General features: G+C 34.5%; 1 protein-coding gene across 6 annotated transcripts in view; it reads left to right on the top strand.

The window, feature by feature from the left end:
• Positions 1-22033, top strand: part of CSMD3 (CUB and Sushi multiple domains 3) — a 1190044-nt gene that overhangs the window by 166916 nt on the left and 1001095 nt on the right. For all 6 annotated transcript variants that reach the window (XM_078072078.1, XM_078072080.1, XM_078072079.1 and 3 more), the window contains exon 3: positions 14681-14793. In XM_078072078.1, coding sequence (XP_077928204.1) covers positions 14681-14793 — 113 coding nt within the window. The remainder of the gene's footprint in view (positions 1-14680; positions 14794-22033) is intronic.

The following is a 22033-nucleotide window of genomic DNA, read 5'->3' on the forward strand; positions in this document are numbered from 1 at the left end:
TGTCACACAATAGCAAATGGCAACACTGAGATTTACTCCAGGAAGTCCAGCACCAGAGTTATCATTTAATGTCTTTATGCTAATTAGATGAGCCCTGGGTAGGTTTATCACCTAAATTACAGTAAAAATAGCATTAGCATGTGCTAGGCACTGTGCTAAATTTTTACAAGCATTATCCCACTTAATCCTCACAATATAACTATGGGATAATTCCATAGTTTATTGGGATAAAATACCTTACCCAATCTCAAATTGCTGATAAGCAGTAGAATATGTATTTTCAGTTGTATACTCTAGAATCCAAGCTTATAGTCATAACTTCAACACTTCTTAAAACCCCAAATTGGGAAATAATACATTCATTAACAATTGCAGGTGATTATGCAAGTTGGGGACACTGTAAAGTAGATTTAAGTGTCTGGCATTCATTAATTGCCCACTATAACTGCATTGTACTTCAAGTGTTTTCAGTAGTTCAACTACACTGTCTTTGGGGAATTATGGTCATTTATAGCTTTAAAGATAAGCAGTTCAATGAACCAAAAAATAAAATAATAAAATAAAATAATAAAATATCAGAAAGAAGGGACATTATGAAAGTTTGGCAACATTTGCACAAGATGGAGAAAAAATTGAAAATGCTGGATTCTGAAGAAACTTTCTAGTAATATATTGCATAGGTCCTGGATAAAATGTTGATCCTGAAGTTTCATCCAAAGTCACTGGAAAGAATGAGTTTATGTTATTGTTTTTTTTTTTTAATTTTATTTTCAGATTTTTTAAAATTTAAATTCAATTAGCCAAGATATAGTACATCATTAGTTTTTGATATAATGTTCAATGATTCATTAGTTCAGTGCTCATCATACCACATGCCCTCTTTAATGCCCATCACCCAGATATCCTATCCCCCCACCCATCTCCCTTTCTGCAACCCTCAGTTTGTTTCCCAGAGTCCAGAGTCTCTCATGGTTTGTCTCCTCTCTGATTTCTTCCCATTCAGTACCCCCCAACCTTATTGTCCTCTGCACTATTCCTTATGTTCCACATATGAGTGAAACCATATGATAATTGTGTTTGTCTTATTTCACTTCGCATAATCCCCTCCAGTTCCGTCGATGTTGATGTAAATGGTGGGTATTCATCCTTTCTGATGGCTGAGTAATATTCCAGTGTATATATGAACGACATCTTCTTTATCCACTCATCCTTTGAAGGACATCTCGGCTCCTTCCACAGTTTGGTTATTGTGGACATTGCTGCTATGACCATTGGGGTCCATGTGCTCCTTCTTTTCACTACATCTGTATCTTTGCGGTAAATACCCAGGAGTGCAATTGCTGGGTTGTAGGGTAGCTCTATTTTTAACATCCTGAGGAACCTCCATACTGTTTTCCAGAGCAGCTGTACCAGCTTGCATTCCCACCAACAGTGTTCCCTTTTCCCTACGTTCTCGCCAACATTTGTTGTTCCCTGTCTTGTTAATTTTAGCCATTCTGACTGGTGTAAGAATGAGTTTTACATAAATGGAGTAACTCTAGATACAGTGAGTTGATGACATTCTCAAACTATGTTTTTGAGGGAAGAAAAGTTTTCTCCCGGAATAGTGGTTTTATAATATTTGTGCATCTTTAGGGTTTAGAAAATAAGGGAAAAATCCTGAAATAATTAAAGCATGAAAATATTTAATAACAAAAAAAGAAAATACTTAATAACAAGAATAATGAATTTAAGGTTGAGGAATGAAGGTCATGGAGAACATTCACTAGCTTTCAGGAAATCAGACATTTGCAGAAACTGTAGGAAACCCCGTGATGAGCTCAATTGTTTGTAACATCATCTGCTTTAAAGAAGAATTCTGATAAGGTGACAGAAAAATCTCACCTCTAACACCTGCTAAATTCCATGCACCTACCTGCCAAGACATAATAATAACTTACACTTTTAATTCACATTCCAAATCTTACGGAAGTGGCAAAATCTAATAGAGAACAGTGCTGGCAAGAGATGTATTCTGGCAAGCGTAATTCCAAGATTTACAGGTACTTTGATACAGTGGAAAGAATATAAAAGAGTGGAAATGAATACTAGTCAACTACCTTTCTAGCTATATCTTTACTATGTTCATAGTCATATCTATATCTACCCCAATCCGTACCATACCCATATGTATATCAGTATCTATACTCATTTCCATATCTAGATCTATACCTAGGTGCATGTTCCTAACATTGTGAATTTGCCTTTTTCACACAAGATGCCTTTTTCAGGAATTTTATATTTGAGAGAAGTTTCAGCTCATTTACTCCCAATAAATGATATAATTATTCGAATATTGCCACAGCCATCTTTTCCTTTGATATTACAATTAGTGACATCTTGACATAACCATGAATTATTGTGCTGTGCTTCATGTACCCCAATATCAATAGGATATGCATGATTTATTCTCACAGAACAGTCATTACTTTAAATATTTACTTGTTCCTGTGGTTTTCCCATTCATTTTGAAATTAAATAGATTAACAGTTCACTTCAGCAAAGAATTCCCTGTATATCACCTGGACCATTTTTAAGAACTGTATAACCAAAGTAAAATTGTAAGATAACTCATATCAAATTTCTCACTGTGAGTAATGAGAAATTACCATGATAATGCTGGTGTTATAATACAATTTATCTTAGCCAAAGCATGACATGGAATGCAAATGAAAGTGGATTTGAGTCATAGTGCTAATGAAACTAACACTAAGCGGCTATTTCTTAGATTCCAGAAAATATACCATGCCATTCCACATGAATTCTCTTACTTAGCCATCACAAATTCCTGGGATTTGGGGTAATATTACCACTTTGTTTTTAAAATAAAGCTTGTTCTCTCTCTCTCTTTGTCTTTTTCCACTCCCCATGTCTGTTTCCACCCAATCTCATTATAAGCAGTAATATCCTAATAGCCTTTTAACTTAAAAATATGGTTTTTACATTTATTCTCTAACTAGAGAAAGTTTAAAATATTGTAACTGACTGATAGGGACATTAAATACACACACATATGTGTGTGTGTTTATGTTTAAAGAGGACTGATTACATTGTTAGAGATAGTGTAGATCCAGTCATTCTTGATGTTCAGTCGCTTAGAAATAATACCTCACTGTTAAGAGCTGATAACCTTATTTACGTAATGAGACAGGTATCACTCTTATCCATCAGCCTTGATGCTTTAAGGGTTTCCATTATATTAAGCTGTAAAATGGCACATTAATTGCCATTAATTTTTTAAAAATTCTTAAATAAACAGCCTCTTATTTAAAAAGCATATACATTGGCATTATAAATGACTTTCTTGTAATTTAAATTTCAATCAATTTTGCATTAATTACTGAATAATTATTTTAGTATTTTTCATATTAGTCATTGATATAAAGTTATAAGTTCATTATTTAATTCTCCCTAAAAGTATTTACTTATTACAGTGTTAAATATCATTAATGTCCTGAATCTTTGTAAGAGGAAATGCTTAAAGAATGCTTTCATCTACAAGGGGCCATGAGAAGTAACAGGATTACTCACTTGAAGTGCATGATTTTTAAAACATACAACAGCCTCTAATAAATGTTTTGCCTAGCAAATAATATAATGCTAAAATATAATTGAGGTGTATGCGTGATTGGGGGCAGGGAGAATAGAGGCTATAAATTGGAAACTATTAATTGTAAGGTAAAAATAACCAACATGTATGCCATCCTGTCACACGAGAGAATCTATTGAAAAAATGGCTATAAGCTAACTAGCCCTGGTCCATGACAAATATTCACCAGATAACAATGAAATGTGAAAAACAAAGGAAATGTTATGAATTTTTCATGAAGCTAAGTCTCTTAAGAGGAAATGATTGTCCTTTAATCTGAGTTTACATGCATTTATGTGCTACATTTATGGTGAGAGAAAATGTTGTTTATTGTGATTGCATAAAACAAAGTCACTATTGAAATTAATACATTTCAATCCTCAGCCAATTTTCCTCAATTTTTAACTTTTATTAAAAAATGATATCTGAAGGAAATTTACATTGCACGATTCAAGGATTTTCCCTGATAATATTTGTTGACTAATATTACTTAGCTTTCCCACTAGGGAAATTTCTTTGTTAACTGCTAGTGATATTTGCTCTGAATGCACAAGCAAGTACAGATGGTGGTTCCACATTACGTTCCTGGTGTTTAATTCAATGACTTTAAAACTGTAACACAGTTTTTACCAGTTTCAACTACTTAAAGCCATCATGTGAGTAAAATTATGTTTTTATCTATTCTAAATATCTGTTAAGAAATTTATATGGGCATTGTGGGGAAACAAAGAGGAATTAAATATGCATCCTGCCCTCATGAAAAAAAATCACTTTCCTTATGAGAAAAATCATCATGGGAAAAGAAATAGATTGGACTTAGAAGTTATGGGTTTATATCTTTGTTCCACTGCTTACCAACAGTATGAATTTAAACTATTTACTGATCATTTCTAAACTGTGATTTCTTCAGTTATAAGTCAGAGAAAATAGAGTTACACTCTAGTATTCTTTTCGAAGGAACATAGAATGTCATTCACTATGCAATTTTACCATACAACAATATGAGGAAATACAATTGATAATTTATTAATTTAACTATCAATATATGCAAAACACCAAATTTTACAAGTACCCAAATCAGTACAAATGACTCTATGGGAAAAGATCATGTTTATCCATAAAATGTTATGCTTTTAGATTACCTAGAAAACATGTTAAGATCAAGTGCAATACATGTATATTTAAATATTGTAATTTGTAATTCATATTAAAATAAAAATCATAGTTTTACCTGAAAAATAAGTTTTAAAACTTATTTTATTTATTTTTTTTTTTACAAATTTTTTGTTTTTTTTTTTTAAGATTTTTATTTATTTATCAGAGACAGAGAGAGACAGAGGCAGGTAGAGGGAGAAGCAGGCTCTTTGCTGAGCAAGGAGCCCGATGTGGGACTCGATCCCAGGACCCTGGGATCATGACCTGAGCTGAAGGCAGAGGCTTAACCCACTGAGCCACCCAGGCGTCCCTTAAAACTTATTTTAAAACTATAGTTTTAAAGTAACTGAAAGGTACTTCAAATAGAAGTGCATAAGATATATGATCTTCCTTTAACTTTTGAGGTTAATATTATGGTGAAAAATAAGTCTTTCTAAACAGGAATGTCTACATAGACTATCTGAATTTTCTTAACAATTGAAGTCCCCTTACATTCTTATGATTCTTGAGAACACTGTTACAAGAACACAGTTTTTGGTTTGAAAAAGAAAGTGTTCTGATGGTGTTCATGTTCTCCTACTACCCACCCTAATTCATTACATTAACAGTTATTTATTGAGGGACCTCTTACATGATATGTACTGCATGAAAGCACTGATGATAAACTAGTGAGTTCCAAGGACTTCACAAAGATTAGTGTCCAAAAGAGAAGACAGATGCTTAATAAATAATCACACATGAATATTAACTTATAAATGAAGTCTTGTCAAGAAAAAACATACCTTAGAAACACTGAAGGTTTAGTTATAGACCACTGCAATAAAGTGAATATTGCAATAAAGCAAGTCAAATGTATTTTTTTTTTTTTTTTGGTTTCCCAGTGCATATAAAAGCTGTGTTTAGGGGCACCTGGGTCGCTCAGTTGGTTAAGCATCTACCTTCAGCTCAGGTCATGATCCCAGGGTCCTGGGATCGAGCCCCATGTTGCACTGCCTGCTCAGCAAAGAGCCTGCTTCTCTCCCTGTGCTGCTCCCCCCTGCTTGTGTGCTCTCTCTGTCAAATAAATAAATAAAATCTTAAAAAAAAAAAAGCTGTGTCTACACACTACACCATAGTCTATTGAGTGTGCAATAGCATTATGTAAAAATAATGGACATATCTTAAGATATACTTTATTGCTAAAAAATGCTAACCAATCTCTGAGCTTTCAGTGAGTCATAATATTTTTGCTGGTGTAGGGTCTTGCCTCCGTGATGATGGCTGCTGACTGATCAGGGTGGCTGTTGCGGAAGACTGGGGTGGCTGTGGCAATTTCTTAAGAAAACAATGAAGTTTGCCATGTCAATTGACTCTTCTTTTCATGAAGAATTTCACTGTAGCATGCAATGCTGTTTGGTAGCATTTTACCCACAGCAGAACATCTTTCAAAATTGGAGTCAATCCTCTCATATTCTGCCACTGCTTTATCAACTAATTATGCAATATTCTAAATCCTTTGTTGTCATTTCAACAATCTTCATGGCATCTTCAGCAGGAGTAGATTCCACCTCAAGAAACCATTTTTTTGCTCATCCATAAGAAGCAACTCCTCATCCCCTAAAGTTTTATCATGAGATTACAGCAAGTCAGTTAATAGTAACAGGGTCTAATAGTAACATCAAAGATCAATGATCAGAGGTCACCATGAAAAATATAATAATAATGAAAAAGTTTGAAATATTGCAAGAATTACCAAAATGTGACACAAAGATACTAAGTGAGCAAATGCAGTTGGAAAAACAGTGCCAACAGAGTTGCTCAATGCAGGATTGCCACAAACCTCCAATTTGTAACAAACATAATATCTACAAAGTTAAAAAAAATAGAAGCTCAATAAAACAAGGTATGCCTATCACTAATAGGCTTCATGACTGAAAGTGTTTATTTTCAGATCAGTCAAGCAATGTATCACAGGAGGGAGGAAAACAAGTTAGTGAAAATCCACATAATGATGCAACTATCATGGAAATAAGTCTAAAACATACATCCTTCCCTATTTATTGAAATGAAAAAGAAAAGACTCTTACATTATGCAACATGTCACTACATGCTGATTATTTATAGATAACTGCAGAAAACTAGTTTTCAACAAAAGGAAAACATACTCCGCATTGTCCTTCACTATCATCTTGGGTAATTTAAATGGTACAGTGTCCTAAATATTGTCTAAAAATATTGATTATTTAATATACACGAATGGGTGTAAAATGAGATTGCATGTAAAATAATTGTGTGTCTATTTGTACATTAGTTCAAATATTTAATATTTTGATTTAATCAGTGTGTCAAAGACAATGACAGGATAAACAGCATGTTCAATAGAAAATGGGACACAATAAGTCATAGTTTTAGACCTGGCTCTACTATGAACTTGATCAAGTTATTTAATTTCTCCCATTCTCTTGTGCCTTCTAATGTGAGGGTTAAATTGCATATTTCACCTGTACAGAGAAATTTTTCTTTTAAAGTTACTGTCAAATTTTGCACTAGTAGGCTTTGAATCTACTCATGTTGCAGATCAACATGGGTCTCAGTAACTTAGAGTGGTCACTAGGTTCTATAGGAGTTCTGTTTTCATTTATAGGATAAGTTAATATTTTAAACACTTTTAAAAAAATCTATATTCCAAATCTAAAAGACAGCTATGGGTTGGTTTCCTATTGCTGGGGCAACAAATTATTTAGTAGTTTAAACAACATAAATTTGTTATATGGCAGTCTGGGAAACTGAAGCCCAAAATGGGCTTAACTGGGCTGAAATCAAGGTGTAGACAGGTCTGTCTTCCTTCTGGAGGCTCTAGAAGAGAATCTGTTCCTTGCCTTTTCCAGCTTGTGGAGGCCGCTTGCCATTCTTTGGCTTACGTCCCTCTTCCATTTTCACAGCCAGCAATCACATCACTCTAACCTCTGCTCTGCTATCCCATCTCATACTCTCTCTCTCTAATCCTCCTGTTTCCCTTTTTAAAAAATTAATTAATTAATTTTTATATCCCCCCTTTTTAAATTTAAATTCAATTAGCCAACATATAGTATATCCTTAGTCCTGTTTCCCTCTTATAAAGACCCTTGTGATTACTCTGGACCCATCCAGATAATCTAGGCTAATCTCCCAGTCTTAAAATCCTAATTTAATCACATCTATAACATTCCTTTTGTCATGTAAGGTGAAATATTTTAAAATTCCAGGGACTAGAGCCTGGGTATTTTTGGAGGGCCATCACTCAAAATGTAACATTAGGTGTACAAATGTAACAGTCACAACATCATAGCAGGTTATGATGTAAGTAGTTTTTCAGAATTCTTGTGTGCTGCAAAACCATTCATCCTTTTTTTTCCTTCCTGACAATATTTCTTGGTTGTTTTTGTCAAAAAATAGTATGAGCATTTAAAGTGAGAAATATTTTATTTATACATCTTCATATCAAGAAGTTTTTTTTTTAAAGATTTTATTTATTTATTTGAGAGAGCGAGAATGAGAGAGAGAGAGAGCATATGAGAGGGAGGAGGGTCAGAGGGAGAAGCAGACTCCCTGCTGAGCAGGAAGCCCGATGCGGGACTCGATCCCGGGACTCCAGGATCATGACCTGAGCCGAAGGCAGTCGCTTAACCAACTGAGCCACCCAGGTGCCCCATATCAAGAAGTTTTAAAACATCTAGAAAGTTATTTAATGACTAATTAGTTACTCCATGAACCTGCAATTCCACCACTAGATATACTCCCAATAGAAATATGTATATATGTATGGGGCGCCTGGGTGGCTCAGTTGTTAAGTGTCTGCCTTCGGCTCAGGTATTGATCCCAGGGTCCTGGGATTGAGCCCCGCATTGGGCTTCCTGCTCTGTGGGAAGCCTGCTTCTCCCACTCCCCCTGCTTGTGTTCTCTCTCTCGCTGTGTCTCTGTCAAATAAATAAATAAAATCTTTTTTTTAAAAAAAAGAAATATGTATGTATGCATGTAAACAGAAGTTTATGGCAGTATTATTTATAAAAGACCCAACTGGAGAAAGAAAGATCCACTAGCTGTAGAATGGCTAAATAAACTGAAGTATAAAATGAAATCCTATATAGTAATGAAAGTTAATTTCCATACTACTACTACAATAGTACAAACATAATGCTGAGTAAAAGAAGTCAGTGAAATAATTTCATTATCTACAATTTCATTTATATAAAGCTTTAAAACATGCAAAATTAATTTGTTTAGCTAGAAGTCAGGCGAGTGGTTATCTTTGGGGAGGGGTGAGATAGTAATGAATGGGAGGAAACATAAGCAGACATTCAGTATTTCTTGCAGTGTTTTATTTCTTGATCTGAAATATTTAATTTGTGAAAATTCAGCAGTATGTACAATTTTGATTTGTTGTAATCCTCTGTAAGTTATAGTTTATTGAACATATTTGTAAACAAAAAGACCAATATTATATATTTAATTTATAAAAGTATAATGTTTTATGTATATAAAAATATAGCCTAGTATATTCTGGTCATAAGTGACATATTTTTAAAAAATAAGGATACCAAAAGGTTGAAAGTTAAAAGATGTCCTAGACTAATTCTAGTAAATTAAGTTTTAGATTTATTACTGCCAGATAAGATAAAGTTTAAGATCAAATCATTATTAGACATAGATTAGGGGCACCTGGGTGGCTCAGTCAGTTAAGCATCTGACTCCTGATTTCAGCTCAGGTCATGATCTCAGGGTCGTGAGATCGAGCCCTACATCAGGCTCTGTGTGGGCATGGAACCTGCTTAAGTAATTCTCTCTCTCCCTCTCCCTCTGCACCCCTCCCCAAAAGAAACAAAATAGGGTAGCACTTCATAAAAAATAAAATGTTCAATTTGCCAGGAAATATAATAGTTTAAACTTGTGTACACCTATTAATGTAGCCCCCAAGTATATTTTTAAATGGACATAACTACAAGGAAAAATATAAAAATCTATAATCTTCTTGTGAGATTTTAGCATATCTCTTTCAGTAACTAGTAGATCAGATTTTAAAAATATAGTCAGCACAGAGAACACTTGAACATGATTAACAAATTTATCTAAAAGATATACTGAACACTGTTCCTAGCCAATGATAAATACCCATTATAGGAGCCAGAAAGATCCCAGAATAATGGTTCTCTAAGAACTTGTGAATATATCACATGGCAAAAATAACTTGGCAAATGGAATTGAGACAGATGTTATAATAGAAGATATCTGAATTATCAATTTGAACACAATTTAATTACATGAGCATGGAAAAGTTGAGAACTCTCTCCATCTGGAGGCAGAACAGGCAGCAGCAGAAGGATGAGGTAGAGGGAAAGACCAAAGAGAATTACAGAATGAGAACTTGGACTGCCCTTGCTGACTCTGAAGATGGAGGAACGAGGTCTCAAACTGAGAAATGCAAGCAATCTCTAATACCTGAGAATGACCCCAAGTCAACAGCCGGCAAGGAAACAGGACCTTAGTCCTACAACTGCATAGAATTTAATTCTGGCAACAGTCTTATAAATTGGGAAGTGAAAGCAAATTCTGCTCCCAAGGTTCTAGAAGCAATGCAGCCCAGCTAACACCTTGATTTCAGCTTCATGAGGCTCAAAGCAGAGAACCAGCTGAGCTATGCTCTACCAAGACCTGTGTAACTATGAGATAATTAATAATGGTGTTAAGGTTGTGGTAATTTGGATTAGGAATAGAAAAATAATATGCTTTCCTTTATAAGAAAACTAGGCATGTATTAAAAAAGAAATACAATATCGGACCCATAAAGCAAATCTCAAGAATTTCAAAGGATTAAATTCATACAGAAAATGTTATCTAATTGCAATGCAAATGAGATATACATTGGTAAGAAGACATAACTAAAGCAACTCATAGGTTTATAATTTAAAAGATATACTTCTAACCATGAGCCAAATAGGAAATCATGTAGCTTATGCAGCAAAAAGAGGAAAATTTACAGCTTTAAATACTTATAAACCCTAGAGGAACTGCCAGATAAGTGTGTACAAGTGAACTTTTGCAAGAATGTTGATGAAAACGCAAATTATAAACAACCCAAATGTCCATCAACAATAGAATGTATAAATTTAGTGTGGTATATTTATTGCCATAGATTCCTATATAGCAGTGGTTCTCAAAATGTGATCCGTGGATCCTTGAAGGTCCTGAGACATTTTTAGGGGGTCCACAAGATCAAAACTGTTTCCATAATAACACTGAGACATTATTCACACCATTTTCATTGTGTTGACATTTGTCCTCAGGGTACAAAAGTAATGGTGAGTAAAACTGCTGGTGCCTGAAAACCTCGTAATTAGTGACCTCAAACTGTACAAATAGTCATTAGTCATTGTATTCATCACTGCCACACACTTTCAGTGTGGAAAAAAAAATCCATTGTACTTAAGAATATTCCTGTTGATGCTATAGTTATTTCATTAAATGTCTACCCTGTAATTCCCCTCTTTTAAATGACCTGTGTAACAAAATGGAAAGTATACAAAAAATAAAAAAAAAAAAACAAGAAACAAAAAAACATAGAACCTTCTTATGCCTACCAAAATATGATGGTTGTTCCAAGGAAAAACAGTTGCATAATTGAGTTGTCAGCTGGACTGGCCACATTTTCATGGAACATTCTTTTTACTCGAATGACTAACATAAACTACAGTTAGTCAAACTTGGGTATTTGTTATATATTTTTTCCAACACACACACACACACACACACACACACTGAACCTGAATTGTTATTTCAAGGGAAAACAATTGACAGGATTTGTTGTCTATGACAAAATCTAGTTTCCAAGTAAAAAATTAGAATTTTGGAAAACTTCAATCCATTACTGTAAGTTTTAGATCTTCCCCAAGTTTAAAGATTTTTCTAATGAGATCAGTAGCAATAAAAATAAATGTGATTTTTTAGGGGCGCCTAGGTGGCTCAGTCGTTAAGCGTCTGCCTTCAGCTCAGGTCATGATCCCAGGGTCCTGGGATCGAGTCCCACATCGGGCTCCCTGCTCCGCGGGAAGCCTGCTTCTCCCTCTCCTACTCCCCCTGCTTGTGTTCCTGCTCTCGCTGTCTCTCTCTGTCAAATAAATAAATAAAATCTTTAAAAAAAAACAAAAAACAAACAAAAATGTGATTTTTTGATACTTTATAATAAAATGTATCAACATTTGGAAGATCTAACTCAGTGAACGAATATATTCCAAATTACTAATACATGTTAAAAATTGCATGGATAAAAAGGACCCATTATAGAAACAAGGTGAAGCAATGAATTTTAATGCCACAGAGTATAAAAATTAATTGATATGGTTTGAATTCAACATTGCAACTAACTTGTAAAGTTTTTGTGTAGTATCAAAGAAGAGTATCCACTTATCTGCAAAAGCCATTAGAATTCTCTTCCCTTTTCCAACTACATATGTGAGGCCAGAGTTCTTCATACCCATCAACCAAAATAACATATTGTAAAATACTGAATAAAGAAGTAGATATGAGGGGCGCCTGGGTAGCTCAGTCATTAAGCGTCTACCTTCAGCTCAGATCATGATCCCGGGGTCCTGGGATCAAGCCCCGCATCAGGCTCCCTGCTCAGCGGGAAGCCTGCTTCTCCCTCTCCCACTCCCCCTGCTTGTGTTCCCTCTCTCGCTGTCTCTCTCTCTGTCAAATAAATAAATAAAATCTTAAAAAAAAAGTAGATATGAGAATCCAACTGATTTCTGTTAATAGGCCAGATATTAAATAGATTTTGTTTCTTTTTTTTAAAGATTTTTATTTATCTCTTTGATAGAGAGAGAAAAAGAGTGAGAGAGCACAAGCAGGGGGAGCTGCAGAGGGAGAGGGAGAAGCAGGCTCTCAAGTGAGCAGGGAGCCTGATGCAGGGCTCGATCCCAGGACCCTGGGATCATGACCTGAGCCAAAGGCAGCCACTTAACCAACTGAGCCACCCAGGTGCCCCTAAATAGATTTTCAAGAACAGAACACAATACATTCTTGTCATTTTTGTTTTGGAAAAGATAATTATTTTGAATTAAAATACGATTTATGTTAACATGCAATGTGCCTATCCTGGTTATTTTTAAATTAATAAATGCACATGTAAAAAATTGTTCTCAGTTTTAATTTAAATAGGGTATTTATTGATAAATCTAGCCCACAAAATCTTTTGGGGGTTCTTAATAATTTTTAGAGTATAAACACACCTGAGACAAATGAGAATTATTACTATCTAGCATTGAAATATATGGTAATTTCAATGTAGATTAATCCTACATGTGCAATGTTGGGCAAAAATAGCAAGTATATAAAAAATAGTATAATTCCATTGCATAAAATTACTAATTCTTATTATATTAATAATAAAAATGAGAAAAATAACATAAATGTTAATTCATAGAAAAATTAAAAATTATGTATTTCATTAGTTTTAGTAAAATTATATCCTGTGTATGTGGTTTTTTTAATTTTTAATTTCTTTTTTCTAGTTTAGACAAAGTATCAATTGTAAATCAATTGTATAATCAATCTTGTAACTATATGCAATAAGTTATTTGCAAAATACGTAATAAATTATGGTAAAAAATGTCAGACAAATATTTGTTTTATAAAAATATGCAGTATAGGGGTGCCTGGGTGGCTCAGTCAGTTAAGCAACTGCCTTTGGCTCAGGTCATGATCTGGGGTCCTGGGACTGGAGCCCACATCTGGCTCCTTGCTCAGCGGGGAGTCTGCTTCTCTTCTGCCCCTCCCCCCTCGTGCTCTGTCTCTCTCTCTCTCTCTCTCTCACACACTCAGTTTCTCTCTCAAATAAATAAATAAAATCTTTTTAAAAATGAAATATAACCAAAAAGTAATCTGCAACTATTAAATTTAATTGAATTTATTGAAAGTTTAGAATCTAATAAAACAAAATCACATCATTTGTAGACTTTTCAGTTTCAAGATTTATTTAGATCACATCTCTTCCTTTAATATTAAATTTTAATAAAAACTCCCCACTGTGTAAATATATTCTAAACTATCAGGAAGGGGCGCCTGGGTGGCTCAGTTGGTTAAGCGACTGCCTTCGGCTCAGGTCATGATCCTGGAGTCCTGGGATTGAGTCCCGCATCAGGCTCCCTGCTCAGTGGGGGGTCTGCTTCTCCCTCTGACCCTCTTCCCTCTCGTGCTCTCTGTCTCTCATTCTCTCTCTCAAATAAATAAATAAAATCTTTAAAAAAAATAAATAAACTATCAGGAAAATTATTTATTTGACAAAAATACCTTCTGAATATTCAATTGTTAAAATAAGGAGCAAAAGATACTAAAAACACATACTCTCACAACTCATCTCCCAAAGTCTAAATTAATCAGTATTTTCATAGAGATGATATATGTAATAGATATGATAAATAGTTATGCACAGTCACATGTATGTAAATAACTTTATATATACCTACAGTAATTGTTTTTGATGAGTGACTTTTAATCAATATGTGATAAATTTGTTTATAAACCCTCACACACACACCCACCCACCCACACACACACATACACACCTACTTATACAAAGCTTAGGGATATGATAAATGACTTTTTTTTTTTTAAAGATTTTATTTATTTATTTGACAGAGAGATACACAGAGAGAGAGGGAACGCAAGCAGGGGGAGTGGGAGAGGGAGAAGCAGGCTTCCCGCGGAGCAGGGAGCCCAATGTGGGGCTCAATCCCAGGACCCTGGGATCATGACCTGAGCTGAAGGCAGACGCTTAACGACTGAGCCACCCAGGCGCCCCAATAAAATGACTTTTAATGCTCTTTCAACTCTATTAGGTAAAATGTCTATAATACTAACAATTAATTCCATTTATGTTTTTAGGTTAACAGGATTCCATCTGCCACCGCCAGTGACGAGTACCAAATCTGTGTTCTCACTACGTTTGACCAGTGATTTTGCAGTTAGCGCTCATGGGTTTAAAGTATATTATGAAGGTAAGTGATGGCACTATAAAAGGACCACCGCCCAGTCTAATAGAGTCAAACCAAAATTCTCTAGGATGGAAATGGAAGAAGAATCACCAGGAAGGAAGATACAGTTTATCCTGTTATCTCAAATCCTGTTCTGAGAGTCACCGTCTTAATAATCATTAATATATAATAAAATGCTAGAATGAGTAGGCTTTCATGTTTCATTGCGGTACCTGAACAGAGGAAAATCTTTCCCTTAAATCTTCTTAGGAGATGAGACCATGAAACCATTATGGGGTTAGACATTAACAAAACGAACAAAATGAAAGTAACAGGAAATAAGGTCTGATTCAAGATTCAGGCATCGCAGATTCCACCCTGTTTGCTCTGCTAGAAAATAACCTGGTCATCTGTCTTCTCCACAAGTTAGTCAAGAGAAAAGGTCTATTAAGAGACAAGAGTTTGCATCTTTCATTCTAAACCAGCCTTTCCAGTCCCACAAATCCATAATCCCTAAAACCACAGAAAAGAAAACTAAGAAGCTCTTGAAACTAAAGCTTTTATCTAGAAGGTGGAACAAACTAATTTGGCATCAAAGCCTGACCTGAACTAATTGGAGGCCACTAATAACCTTTATTTATCCCACATAGTGTGGGTACTCATGTTTCATTATGCAAATATTGTCTGATAATTTGGTGTACCACAGGCTCCGCTGATGGTGTTAAAAATGTACAGAATCTGCATGTGTTCCTTTTTTATTTATAAATTCTGATGATAAAAATACTCTATTCCTGAAGGTTTCAGATGGAGGTCATGGACTTGTAATTTTTTTTTATGGGATTTGACAATGAAGTTGCACCTCCTTTAGGGAAGAGCCCCTTCCTACCTATAGGAATAGCATATCAGATTTCAACTCACCTCCCCAGGACCATATTACCAGAATGCATCACACCAGATCTAAAATCATCCTAAGAGATACACAAATACAGACACAGTAGCAGGGGTGGTTACTTTCTAAAGCACATAATAATTCAAAATATGATATGTTTAAAGAGCATACTGGAGACCATATATAAAGTAGAATTGCTTTAGTATAAAGGTTAATAGTTTGCATGTGGGGAAAGTTTTAAATCAAACATTTCATCTTAGTGCTATCTTTCTCACTAGAAAAAATATCCCTTAACAAACAACTGAGTAAAAATATTTTCTCTTTTTTTATATCCTAAATAATGACACATCATTGCAGTTTTAACACTATTTTCTACCCAATACATTTCTGAACTATCTTTTGTGTAGCAGGGGAGGCTGCATTCTAAGACTTTTTTCCTCCATTGTGCTAGTAGAAATCATTATTTTTCTAAGGTGCTTTCACAATAGTCGAGTATTTTTATCTTGGCAACTTAATTCATAGTTCAAAACACTACAAACACAAAGGTTTAATTTTAAGTGTAATTTTGGCAATATTGAAGGAGTTAGTAATACAATAATTTTCTATTAAAGGCTCCTTAATAGAAAACCTGTACTCTGTTCATCAAAGTATAAATATATTTTAGGTTAGTCTATTCTTTCAGTAAGTACTAAGTACACTGAAAATGTAGTAACTTGGAAGATGAGTTAGGATGTTACCATGTTTTCTGACTCGACTGTCAAGTTTCATGAAAAATACTCAAAAATATTTTCAAAGCTCTCCATGTTTTCTACATATATACAACATTAAATTTCTGTCTTTCCTGCTTCTGTAGAAATGGATTCGTAGATCTTCATGACATTTAAATATATGTTTGGGAGGTCCTGACTTAAAATATAAGGTATTAGGTATCTATATAGTATTGAGTGATTGGTATTCATGTTAGAGAACATCTTCAAGCATTGATTTGTGATGGTACCTTCTACCCTGTGTTAGTTTTCTATTGCTATTCTAACAAATGAACACAAATTTAGCATCTTAAAACAAAAATATATTAACTCACAGTTCTGGAACTGAGAAATCCTGGTGGTCTCCGCTAGTTTTTCTGTTCAAGGTCTCGCAGGGCTGAAATAAAAATGTCAGCTGGTTGGTCTCTTATCAGAAGGCTCTGGGAAGATACTAGTGCCCACAGCTCCCAAAGGCCTCTATCTTCCTTGTACTTGGGCCCTACATCTGAGAGCCAGCAAGGGGTGCACTGCATCCTTCTCATACTCGAAATCTCTCTGACTTCCCCTTCTGAAGCATACCTCTACTACCTTCTTCCCCCCACACATCTCTGACTTCAAGTAGAGAAAGTTCTTGTTTTAAGGGCCTGTGTGATTAAATTGGACCCACCTGGGTAACCAAGTCTGATCTCCCTGTGTAAAATTCCTTACACTTAATTACATTTGCAAGGTTCTTTTTGCCTTGTCCCATGACATATTCACTGATTCCAGAGATATTTGGTTGGGGGGTTGGGGAGAGTAGGGATGGGTTTCATTTGTCCTACCATACCATGGGACACTATGTAACATTTTACAGAGGGAACAGCTGCAAGTATTTATTTATTTAACCATGGCCAATGAGTCCGTCAAGACCAGCTGGTGTATAGTAGTCCCCTCTTAATCACAAGGTATATGTTACAAGCCCTTCAGTGGATGCCTGAAATCGTGGATAGTTCCTAACTCTCTATATACTATATTCTCTCTTATACATACATACTTATGATAAAGTTTTGTTTATAAATTAGGCATAGTGTGGCATCTGGGTGGCACAGTCGATTAAGTGTCCCACTCTTGATTTCAGCTCAGGTAATGATCTCAGGTTGTGAGATCAATCCTGACCTCCGCTGGGCTCTGCGCTCAGTGGGGAGTCTACTTGAGGATTCTCTCTCTCCCTCCCCCTCTGCCCCTTCCCTGTCTCACACACTCTCTCTAAAAAAAAAAAAAAAAGTAAATAAATCTGGGGTGCCTGGGTGGCTCAGCCAGTTAAGCGTCTGCCTTTGGTTCACGTCATGATCCCGGAGTTCCGTATCGAGCCTCACATTGGGCTCCTATTCAGTGGGGAGTCTGCTTCTCCCTCTCCTTCTGCCCCTCCCCCCGCTCGTGCATGCTTGCTCTCTCTCTCTCACCCTCTCTCAAATAAATAAATAAAATCTTAAAAAAAGTAAATAAATTTTTAAAATATTAGGCATAATAAGACATTAACAATAATAATAAAATGAATAATCATAATAATATACTGTAATGAAACTTTGTGAACATGGTCTCTATCAAAATATTCTGTATTCACCCTTCTTGTGACGATGTGAGATGATAAAATGCCTACGTGATGAGATGAAGTGAGGTGAATGACGTAGGCACTCTGATGTAGAGTTAGGCTACAATTGACCTTCTGATGATTGGTCAGAAGGAGGATGATCTGCTCTCGGACCACAGTTGATTCTGGGTAACTGAAGTGGAGGAAAGCGAAACTGCGGATAAGGCGGGACTATCGTATTGTGAAGTCCAGAAAACTTAGTTTGAAATTTCAAAGCTCATTTTCCACATCCCTACATTTCGGATCCAAGTTATCATTCCATAATTACCTCAAATTACAACTCTGGACCCTGCTCCTACTACAATAAAATTAATCTACTAATTTGGACATTTCCTCTAAATTTATACCTGCACGTTTTGTTTTTTTTAGATGATCCTAATATCTGAATCTCATTAATTTTCATTACATTTTCCTCTATATAATCATTTCCTAGTTATCTTTTGTTTGAAGTATAGTTGACACACACTGTTACGTTAGTTTTAGGTGTACAACATAGTGATCCAAAAAATCTATAGGTTATGCTATGCTCATCACAAGTGTAGCTACCATCTGTCACCATACAACCCTATTACAATACCACTGACTATATCCCCTTTGCTGTACCTTTCATCTTAATCTTTCAAAGTATCCTAAGACATTGTCCTTGTGTATTAGGATTTATGGGAACTCTCTTTATTAGTAATATTTGTGTATCTATCTGTGTTTCTCAATCTGCCAACACTGGACCACATGCATCAGAATCATCTGGAGAATTTGTTAAAATGTAAAATATAAAATTCTTGGCCCCAGTTACATACCCTGAATCAGACATGGAATGAATTCCTAGAATATGCATTGCAATTCTAATTGTAAATCCAATAAAGAATATATAATTGATAAATGTAAGTCAGTCTCTGATCTTCACAGAACTCAGTTCTTACAAACTTCTATTGCCCTACTTCTGCCCATTTACTTTAAAACTCTGGAGGGTGTGTTTCACAAATTTTGATCGAGGTTAAGAGCTCTTAATCATTTACTGGAAACACTTTTCTTTTAAACTCCTTGAAGTCAAAGCTGTGAGTTGTTAAATTTCTGTGGAAAATTTTCCCACTAATATCTAGCTGCATTTATCTTTATCTTTTCTCATTACCGTCTACCATACACCTCAATATCTTGTCTCTATTTCCCAAGGTTTTTTTTTTTACAGTACTTTAGTTTCATTTTTTATGTTAATAAAAACAAATAACTAGAATACTGTTCTATGAAACAGTAAATTTGAGAAACACTAACATATACTAGGTTGAATAGTAATATAATCATTTTGCAAAATTCGATCAGGATAAACCTGGTAAGATCTGTGTTCTATGGAGCTCATAGTGAGAAATACTCTTAGGTCTTTTCTAAATCTGCCAAACAGAATTCAAAATATATTCCAGTTTCTGCTAAAAGTTGTTTCATATAACAGAGTTCTTTTGCATTTTACTTCAAAGATGCATAATCATTTTTTATAGGTAAAAGGGTTAAAAGTTTTCACCTTTAGAAAATATACTGTTAAATCATTTTTATCTTTTAATTCAGATGCAGAAATTTGGCTAATAACACTTCATTCACTGAGTGATCTCTTTGTGGCAATCACAGTGCTAAACATTTTACATGGATTTTCCCACCCTAGAAAATTATATGAAAAAATTTAATAAGCAAGAATTTAACAAAAAATTACATTAACATAAAAATATGTATAAATTCCCTGCAAATGTAAACCATATACATTTTGGAGACCTATTTTATATCTAACTATAAACTATAATTCCATTTATAGTTAAATGGGTAGGATCACATAGAGTTTAGTACAAAAGAGTATTATAAAAATAAAAATTACTGATAATGTATATTAAAACAATATGAAACATAAAAGCTGAAATGTATTCTTACATTTATTATGGGTGACCTATATTTCTTTGTCCTTTTTAACTGCTTGACATACAAATGAATATTTGTACTACTTACTATTCTATTTAGCTGTCACAATTAAAAGTTTGTCCTTGAGGGGCGCCTGGGTGGCTCAGTCATTAAGCATCTGCCTTTGGCTCGGGTCATGATCCCAGGGTCCTGGGTAATGCTCAGCAGGAAGCCTGCTTCTCCTTCTCCCACTCCCCCTGCTTGTGTTCCCTCTCTTGCTGTGTCTCTTTGTCAAATAAATAAATAAAGTCTTAAAAAAATTTTTAAAAAATAGAAGTTTATCCTTGGGAACATCAAATGACTTTAGTGATTTTTAATTTTAGGGGTTATTTTCAATTCCTAAACTTTAAAAATTTAAACTGCAGTACCATGAAATTTAATGAAGAGCTTACAATTTAAGATCAAGTTAATTATGGTTCTGGCAAGACAGTTGAATTGTAGCAAGAGAAATTTATGTAATAAAATTAAATATATTAAACAGTTTGCTACCAATAAAGGTAAGTTAGGTTCATAAAAGAAGTTAATGGATCATTACCTTAAATACTTTTAAGAATAAATGAAAGATATTACATTTAAAAAAACAGATGTCATACATGTAAAGACAATTTTTCCTCTTGCTCAAATTCAAACCTTTTGCCTTTCAGGTTTCATAGAGTCAGCCTACTTAGGTATAGAAATACATCTCTATCTCTTCTTCCCTGAACACCCTGTACACACGTCTTTGGCCTGTTCATTTCGTACTCTTTCAGGCTTTCTGCAGGACTTAATCATTTATAGAAACTCATTTATAGAATCCAAGATTGAGCCCAAAATGCTCAATGATCTTTTTCTACATGCTTAGATATGTACATGCCTTGTCACAATACTGTATCTTACCGTTTTGGGTGTTTTTGCTCACATAGGCTATGAGTAGCTTAAGGGTATGGTATCTACTTTACTTGTTTTACAAACATGTCTCCTGAAACATGGAAAGCACTTAATACATGCTTGTTAAACTCTACTGATATATAGATATCTAATAATTTCATCAGTAATGAGGAAATTTTTTTTTAAAGATTTTATTTATTTATTTTGACAGAGAAAGAGAGAGACAGCAAGACAGACAGTGAGAGAGGAAACACAAGCAGGGAGAGTGGCAGAGGGAGAAGCAAGCTTCCTGCTGAGCAGGGAGCCCGATGCGGGGGCTCAATCCCAGGATGCTGGGATCATGACCAGAGCCGAAGGCAGATGGCCAACGACTGAGCCACCCAGGTGCCCCAGTATTAAGGAAAGATTTAATATATCTCCCACTTTCCAAGAATTAAAATGCCAGTCAATGTCTTAAAAGGCAGATGTCGGCTACGTTTAACTACTTAGAACTTGTGATATTCATTGATATTTACCTTAAATAAGTAAGATTTAGTGAAATTTGGGGCTTTTTATTTCAGAAAAGCCATAAATGATATTTAAAATTATTTTCCTTTTATGCATATGTTCTTTGCTTTAAAATCTTTACTTACCTGAAGTAGTTTATGAAGCATTTTTAAAAATACAAAATTGCTCATATAGCATAACAAGAAAATCAAGATGAAAATGAAAAATGCTAAAACCAGTGATATATGACCTATTTAATCTTTTTGATTCATGTGGAAAAGATAAGATAATGTTGAAGATTGTGTTTTATTCCCCAGAAATAGGATTATTAAACTTATTATGTAATCTCATTTCACATTGAATTTCCTTCTTTTATATATGTTGCTAAATGTGTTGTTTCTGCCAACTGCTATAATTTATCATTTTGATATGGTGTTAGAATGAAGTTTGAGACTGTGATAATTTAAGATTCCAGTTATAAGTCAAAGATTTTTTTGTGTTTTATAAATTCAAAGACCATACATTGTGATAATTTGTTATAAGTAATAGCTTACAAGAAAATATACTATAAACTTGGTTAAGAAATTACTTTGTGAATTTATCTTGATTCCCCCTACTAAAATGTAGTAAGTTAGAAAAATATAAATTAATGTTTATTATTTGACTATAAGAATGATTGCATACCACAGAAAATTAAATCTGAAATGA

Source organism: Halichoerus grypus, chromosome 5 (genome assembly GCF_964656455.1).
Source record: "Halichoerus grypus chromosome 5, mHalGry1.hap1.1, whole genome shotgun sequence".
Taxonomy (NCBI): domain Eukaryota; kingdom Metazoa; phylum Chordata; class Mammalia; order Carnivora; family Phocidae; genus Halichoerus; species Halichoerus grypus.